Raw genomic sequence first — 8,806 nt, forward strand, 5'->3', positions numbered from 1 at the left:
AAAGTTTGATGAGAAAGAAGAATTCAGGAAGGGAGGAAGAAGGAGGTAGGAAGGTGAAGAGTTGACGAAGGAGCAGAATTTGAGCTCTTTACTTTTTGGTTTGACGTTTTAGATGTGCAAAAGTGAAAAAAATAAAAAGTAAGTTTTGTAAAGTAAAAAATTTTTTAATTATTTTAATTTTAATTTTTTATTTTTTATGTGTTATCAAATATTATTTTTTGATTTTTATTTTTTAAAAATTAAAAAATAAAAAAATATTTTTTTAATGGCTAATTAAATACATTAGTATTTGCAGATTGATTTTTTCGTTTAAAAATTTTGTATGTGAAAAATATCCTTATCTTTTGAAAGAAATTATGACATCTTGTGGCGTAATATAGTCTAGGATGTCATAATATAGTCTCCGATATCATAATATGAGAGGGGTATTTTTGTCCAATCACTTTCCAACGCGTATTTAAGTTGCAGATCGATTTTTTCGTTTGAAAATTTTGAATGATGAAAATATCTTATTCTTTAGAAAAAATATTATGACATCCTGTGCATATTATAAACGCAGGATTAAGACTGTCAGTCTAGCTCATTGTTCGATTCGTTCGAAATATTCGAATCGTTTTCGAATCGTGTTCAACTCGCTTGTTAAACTGTAGAACCAAACAGAAACAAGATTTTTAAAGTCGATACTTTAACGATCCAAACTAGAACAAACCTTTGTTTGATCATTCGAATCGATAAAAGCTCGATAAAATAAATAAATAAATATTATATTATATATATTTATATGCATATTATACTAATATATTTATTTTTTTATGAATTCTTTTGTATATTTTTTTAATATATATAATGTATACTATATATTATAGTATTATATACATAAGCCTTAATAATCACTATTGGATCATTGATCCAATGGCTGAAGAAAGCATATTTGATCTCAAACAGAGTTTTCTCGAATATATTTGAACACAGACCGAACAAGAATGGGACATGAGTGTGTTCGATCATGTATATTTTAGATGAGCCGAACTCGAGCCTAAATCGAACATAACAAGCTTAACAAACTTGATTCCGAACAGAATTCCCTCGAATATATTCGAACTTGAACCGAACTCAAACAAAACAGTAATTTGAATATTGTCGATCCCGAACAGTGGCGTATTCGATCGTGTCCGATTCGTTAACAACCCTACGCATGATGTTATAATATGGATATAGAATGTCATAAATTTTCTAAAGGACAAGGATATTTTCATTACACAAAATTTTTAGATAAAAAAGTTGATCTGCAGGTATTATATGCGCGTTGGAAAGTGGTGACTATGTAGACCAATCGGATAAGGCGATGCACTCCACGTCGAATTTTCTACACTATCCATGGTGCACAAAAAATTTCACCTCTTAACACCTTACAGGATCTTGGCTAATGCAGCAGCCCCAACATGCACAACCCTAATGTGAGGTTGGCCCCTATACGATCTTTGAAGGATTAGCTTAATGTGTGAAGGAATTATTTTCGTATTTTAAATTGATGATATTTGGATCACAATGGAGCAACTCTACTATCATTGCAGTGATTCAAGACATGGACTCGCAAAAGATCGGTAGGTTCAAAACGTAAATGGGGTTTTATTTAAAAATATTCTATCTGTTACCTTATCTAGTTGGTAAGGTTTTTAGCGATGGGACCAAATGGTCATGAATTAGTTGAATCTTACCTTCACTAGGGTCCGGAGAGTTCGGATACTTTTAAGGGTCATCTCTCATTGTAATCACCAACATTTGTATCTGGAAATTTCCTCACAAACCCTAGGGAATGTAGAAGGTGCAATATATGAGTCATAAACAAAAACTTAAATAATTCAACATGAGGAACGTTTGAGTTGAGTTTAGCTTGAGTTAAAGTTGGATTATGTCTTATATATATTTACTTAATCCATTTGTAACAAGGTTAAGAAATAACTCATTATTTTATATGGATCCATGTACATCCCGTGAAATTATTTATAGCTGCTTAATCTATTTCTTAGAATACCAAAACAAAGTAAGACTAAGAAAAAGGCTGTAAAGTTGAGTACAAAAAATAAAGAAAAAAAAATAGGAGAGGGAATTAAAAGCGAAGATTCTGTTAGAGGTGAAAAAGTTATCATGTGAGAAAAATTGAATAAAAACATGAAAAATCTTGAAAATATTCTAAATTCGACCTTTTTTTAGATAATTTTTATCTATTCTCCTAAGCATCGGTAACACGAACCAAATCTTGACTGACCTATTACCTTCCATCACTAATATTTAAAGAATGTTGGCCTATATTTTCTTTCAAGGGTTTACATATTGAACATGATGATCCACTTGAGTTGGACAGTCAACTTCAAACTTAACCCATTTAAATCTGATTAATTTTGACAATCTATATTCGATTCATTTTTTAAATATTTTTTCAAAATTTTAGATGATTTGCATTCAAAATAAAGAATTTATTTATCAATATGAATAAATAATAAAAAAATAAATCAGAGTAGTGTCTCTCTAGGTCATTGTACCAAAAAGAAAAAGATTTTATTGTTAAGGATTCAACAGTTTTCTTTCGTACTTCCGCATAACAATCGGAGATGGTTGAGGCATCTACGTGGAAACCTGGAGAAATAAATGATTACCAACATCTCCGATTACTAATTGTTTAGGTGTACTCCTGTATTGTTATACTAAAATCACAAAATTTACGGTCCTCACATGAAAAAGGGGAATTAAAAAATTAATAGGTCTATGTACCAAAAAATAATAATAATAGGAGGTCCGTCGTAAGGAAAAGTATTAATAGGTCCGTTGCCAGACTGCCAGTATATAAAGCACTGGCCCCTCTCTCTCCGCGCCGCCGCCGCCGTAGCACGGGCCACCATCGTCGCCGGCAGCCGCTTTCATCCGTGACAGGTTAACCTCTCTCTGCCCCCTCCCCCCCTCCTCCCCCCCTCCCCTCTTTCTCTACCTTCCAGCCCCGCCGCTGCTTGCTCGACCGCCTGGCTGACCGGAGCATCGAGCCCCACTGCGCCGTGGACTTGTATGCCCTTTTCGTTCACTTTTCTTCGTTTTCATGTGGTCTCGTCTCTGGCGTAATTGCTTGAAACGGGAGTAGGGAAGTGGAGATCTGTGAACATGATTGAGAGGGAAACGCCTAACAAGTGTTTGAATAAATTACTGTGATACTCCGTATCATTCTAAAAGCCTTAAACGGTAATCGTCTTTTGAGAAAGAATGGTTGTGTATAGAGACAAAAGGCTAGAGTGATCTAGGCTGATTTGTGAACGGTGCTTTTTTTTTTTTTCCCTTTCTAGGAGGGGGTGATGTTTAGGTTTCGGGTTTTGGAAATATGGAAATTTACTCCCTTTTTTAAAAAAAAAAAATTTTGGCCATGGAGTTCTTAACATCTTTTCCTGTCTCATAGTTTCTTTTTACATCTTTTTAATCATTATCTAACAATTGCATCAATTGGTCATTATGTAACGATCTTTGCTGGATACAGCGAGCATTTCTCTGATGATATTCTAGCTTCCTTTTCAGATTTTTAAGATTGAAATAATAATTTGCAATCTTCTTTAAAAGTTGTGTCCCTGGTAATCTAATCCCTAATTGGGTAACTGGTTTTCACTCATTACTCCCAGTTCCTTTTCTCGTAGTTTCTTCTCTACTTCGTTTATTCCCTTGCTTGGACAGGAGGTAAGGGGAGAAGAGAAGAGAAACAGATAAAAGAAGTTTTTCTCCTACACATTTTTACTAATATATCCGAAGGTGGAGAGTTTTGGAGACAAGAAAGCTCTCTATTCCTTCATTTTTTCCTACTTCATGTATCCAAACAGAACAGAGTCAAAAATACAGGACATATGCAGTAATTTTATGTAATTGTTGTTATACCTGTGGTGTAGTTCGGGAGCAATATGTGATAATCTAATGAATAACATGAGTGCAGATTTTTCTTAGTTGTGAACATGACAACATTGAAAGATGTGGTAGCCCGCCGACCCATCGCAGCCACTATTCGGCTTACTGTGCCAGCTGGGGGAGCCCGGCCAGCTCCTCCAGTTGGGCCAGCTCTTGGTCAGTACCGGCTGAATCTGATGGCATTCTGCAAAGACTTCAATGCAAGGACTCAGAAGTACAAGCCTGACACACCAATGGCTGTCACGATTACAGCCTATAAGGACAACACATTCGAGTTCACTGTCAAGTCTCCCTCTGTCACCTGGTTTCTCAAGAAGGCTGCTGGGATTGAATCAGGCAGCAGCCGTCCGGGACACGTGGTGGTATCGTCCATCATGCTTCGCCACGTGTATGAGATTGCAAAGGTGAAGCAATCCGACCCATTCTGCCAGCACATGTCGATTGAGGCCATATGCAAGTCCATCATTGGTACAGCCAATTCCATGGGTATCCAAGTTGTTAAAGATCTTTGATTGTTGTTCTTATAAATTGTCAGTCATTGTTATCTGGGTGGTCTCGATAGTTACTCTTACCATCTGTAATAGTTGAGTACTTTTTGTGTTCGGCTTATGTGCTAAATGAAGGCAAGAAATGATCCATTGCCAACATCAAGTGTTTTATAGTGAGTCTTCCAATCATTCTTTTATTTGTTATAAGTTGTCTTTACCACTCTATTTATGCATACTATATGGTCAGCTTCTTTGGAGTCGATCATTGCATCCTTTTAACCTTCAGTATTAAATTTCAAGTTTTATTCTATCCTTAGGTTTTTTTTAATCAAAACTATTACTTGATATTAGATGCACTCATGTTCAGAAGGGAAATATGTGATTGATCTAATCAATATGCAATATATGATGAAGCAATTGCTTGGTTTTAACCATTAATGGGGGAATTTCGGTTTTAGAATTTTTGAGGTTCAAATTATGATTTGATGATAGATGCATGTATAATGACATCATCAAATAACATGTGGTGGATAAATAAGAAAGAGAAAATGACACTTGTAATGAAGGAGAAAACAGAAAAGGAGAAAAAATGGTGGCAAAATCTCAACTCCATTCTGTGATGTGTTTCTCAACTAATATCTTCCTCTGCAAGTTTGTCCTTCTAATTTTTAGAACTTTTTTTTTTAAATGTTTCAAAATTCCAACATGGCTCCCAAAGCATATAATGCCATTTGATAGCTGCTATTGCAACTCTAGGATTGGTGCCCAATTTTGTGTGTAGTTGAAGCCATCTCCATCACAGCCCATGTTATGAGTTTGGAGTAGAATGTGTTCTAGTTTCATTTATATTTTCCTCATACCTTTCACAATGAGTGGATGACAGGAAACATTGACCAACTTCCTTTTGTTTGATTATAATTCTTTCAATAATTCTAAAGGACTTCCCTGATAAGAAATAGAAGTCCACTGAAGTTTGACAATAGTATCATATATATTGTTGTTGGGTACCAGTTTTTCTTTCTTTTGTTCCTATCTTTCTTCCATGTTTATTCTTAATGAGTGTTTTGCTCTCGAATGAGTATAGTTTATTTGTCAATGTGTCACATGATTGTATGGAGGTTATCAGTTCTGACCTGCTAAAATATTGAACTTCTGTATGGTTAAGGCTTTTTTGCTGGGTGTTATCCTTGCATGGTGGACTAGAGTGACAAGTCTATTGCTGATGTCATCTTGTGTGTTACCATTCATTCAGGAGTTGCCAATCTTGCCTGGTGCTAGAAGAAACATGACACAAATCTTTACGTTATGAGCTTGATTTTATGCCAAACCCTTCATTAAAGAGAGGGATTATTGAACTACAGTGTCAAGGCTTTTCACTAACTCCATTCTAAATTTGGCTCTATCTCATCCTTGCACTACTGTGAACAAGGAAAAGTATAAAGGTATGGTTCCACCTGCTGTCTCTAATTCCGTGCCACTTCCATTCCCTATTGGTGATTGCTCGTATATCCAAGTGGAATTGCCTTTTTCTTTTTCCAGCCAAACCCAACGGTGATCTGGGGAAACTCTTATTATTGGTTGTGACTCATGAGAACAGAGCAGCAGCCTTCTTGAGATGCATTATTTTGCTTATTTTGTAGGACATTGGTCTTGGTAGGACTTTTTATGTTGGGATCAAACAAGAAGATACATTAGAATGCTGCAGCTTAACCATTGCTGCTTGTGGCCAATCTAGGTTTCTCTTGAATAGCCTCTCCACATCTCTTGCAATGACCAGTTGGCAGCCTTTCTACATCTGTCATTGTAGGCCATTTTGGGGTTCAGTAGCATGACCTTTATGTTGGATTCTGGAATAAAAGGCTGATCAATCGGCTTAACCTAGTTTTTGGGCCAACATTTTTGTTTTTTCATAACAACACGATGCTAGATAATAGCATGGAACTTTGCCGATGCTCTGGTCATATTCATAAACTCAAGGAGAATAATTGCTCAAGGAGATGTGATGGTGGTCAAGATTGCAGCTAGTTGATGATTGAATGAAATTTCTTTCATAGGATCTCTATAATAGCTGATTAGGGGAGAACCTGAGGTAGTTGCATGATAGCTCTAGCTGTGAAATACTGAAAGAAACAATTTGTTGAGTTTCAGAGGTGGTCATCTTTGGAGAATGCAAAATTGCTTGAGGAATATGGAAGCAATATCAATACTCTGGAAAATGTTATATTGACTTCAAGTTTCTTTACCATTCATTTGTTGTGTTTCAGCACCATTAAGTTTGTCAAAGGACATGATGTACTTATAAATACATCAAGTCCTCGTTTTATAGTTGTCTTCATTAAGCAACACATCCAGCAATTGGTTTGTTGAACTTTTGCCAGAATCTAATTCATGTTTAGTAGTACACGCTGTATAGCAATTATTGTGATTGAGTTCCAGTTTGGTGAGCTAGAATAATGAATTAGTCTACAAAGGGGGAACTAGAACAAGGCACCTACTGCACCTTGATTGTTCTTACATCTTTTGATAGAACGAGTTGGAAGAATTTGTAGTAGTGAGCACAATCCCAATTGTCCATGGTTTCTTTTTTCATTATCCAACTCTCTATCTAGTCTAGCATGTTTGTTGGTACCAACAAATTCAAAAAACAATAGTTCACTGCTTTTTACACGTAGGACATGATCGACCATTGTTTCTGTTTTATATGAGCATGATGTTTAAGTAAAGAAGTTGAAAGGTAGGGCAGTAGTTTCTCCAAGGGCTCTGATAGTTCTGAATACGTGGAAGGCTGATAAAAGGCTAAAAATTAAATGAGGCCACCTCAGCACATTTGTCCCATGTCTCCTGCCTGGTACTCTGTGTCGACTCTGTGCACAGATCATTACCTTTAAGAAAAAAAATCGCATGACCCAGTAAAGTGGTCTTTAGAGAGAGAGAGAGAGAACTCTTTTAAATAAACTTGGTTTCTTCCCTACACATGAAATTTTGTTTTGAACATGACACAACCAATCAAATGGACTGTCTTGGCCACATATGTTCACAGAATGTTGTAGACATCAAAGCAAATTTGAAACAGAATTGAGAGTTCTTGATTTGTCTTGGTGGGAGGACTAAACCTGCCGAGCAGACTATGGGTTGTTCTTCCTTTCTTTGCTCAATTTCTGGCAGTATGATGAGCAATGACATTTAGCTATTTGTTTAGTTTTAAATATGAGGGACCCTCTTCATTGGATCTCCTGATTTTCTTGCAATAGTTTATTTGATACTATTAAGTATCTTCTAGTTGCTTTCAGTTATTCAGCCATTTTATGTGTATCAGTGTGGATGTCAGCCCATGTTAGTCAAGTTCGCTTACGATCAATTTATCAGCATTTTCTCTCCTATTTGAGTTTCATTTGTCATTTGGGTACCATTGAATTCCTACAGCATGGATTTAGAAGAAACATGAGTTATCATAATTAAGAGTAATTACTCAAGGATTTACCTTTATTGTTTAATCCAAAGCTTATTCCATCCCCTTATAATTTTGATCCTCCTTCAGTTGTAATTTGTAGCAATGGCAGATCGATCTGGTGATGTAAGCTTCTTTATACCAATTGCATATAATGCGTTACCTGTTGAGGTTGGGGCATAAAACATTCTTCTCATCAGATCTAAATCATTTCCTACACTTGCTCCAACTCTTCCCATTATAAATTTTTTGTTATGACATAAAACTTCGCAAGGAGGCCGCCATGGTCCATGTATCAGACAATAATGGGTGATAAATAACCGTAGAGTGAGTAGTTATCAATAGATCATTGTTGAGGAATGCTTGATAGGAACTTGAATGCTAATTGAAACAGGAGGATTAGGGATATTTGCAAAAGTAATTTCATGGGCTAGTTACACAAGAACTCTAGGAAAAAGCAACTGCTTAAACCATTTTGACACAATTAATCCAAGGACTGTCAATGGTTCGGATTTGGGGCCAAGTTTATCTACTTCCAAACCCAAAATATACTTGTTAGATGTGAAACCAAACCTAACTAACATTTATATCTAATTAATATCTCGTTGGCTAAGATGTCATGCTTCTTCTTCGAAGTTTTGAAATTTTATCTAGTTGATGTTACCACTCGACTGTTGTAGCACACACGTCATATAATTGTCGAACTCTGTATTCATTTATCAGGAAGTGGCACAAATTGAAATGCGGGTAAGTTTTATGGAAGTTGTGGTGTGCCAGAAATGTTGGAAGCTTTTTAAGGGAAGCGATTGCTAGCAGAGCCAATCGTTCGTGAAGCTATCTATCCGTGGGAGGAATTCAGAACCCTCTCAATCGGGCATTGTAAAGTCGAATGTCGATGGATCTCTACACCATCATGATGTTGGTGCTAGCTTTG

General features: G+C 36.1%; 1 protein-coding gene across 1 annotated transcript; it reads left to right on the top strand.

Annotated features, from left to right (window-relative positions):
• The first annotated feature begins 2,713 nt into the window (after positions 1-2,713).
• On the top strand, positions 2,714-4,581 carry LOC105044173 (large ribosomal subunit protein uL11m). The gene is made up of 2 exons (XM_010921985.2): positions 2,714-2,931; positions 3,965-4,581. The coding sequence occupies exon 2, from the start codon at positions 3,984-3,986 to the stop codon at positions 4,446-4,448; it is 465 nt and encodes a 154-aa protein (XP_010920287.1). The 5' UTR covers positions 2,714-2,931; positions 3,965-3,983; the 3' UTR covers positions 4,449-4,581.
• The last annotated feature ends 4,225 nt before the right edge of the window (positions 4,582-8,806 follow it).

The sequence above is a fragment of the Elaeis guineensis genome, chromosome 4 (assembly GCF_000442705.2).
Source record: "Elaeis guineensis isolate ETL-2024a chromosome 4, EG11, whole genome shotgun sequence".
In the NCBI taxonomy this organism is placed as follows: domain Eukaryota; kingdom Viridiplantae; phylum Streptophyta; class Magnoliopsida; order Arecales; family Arecaceae; genus Elaeis; species Elaeis guineensis.

Coding starts and splice junctions, on each gene's coding strand:
- LOC105044173 (XM_010921985.2), top strand. CDS start 3,984: ATGACAACATTGAAAGATGTGGTAGCCCGCCGACCCATCGCAGCCACT.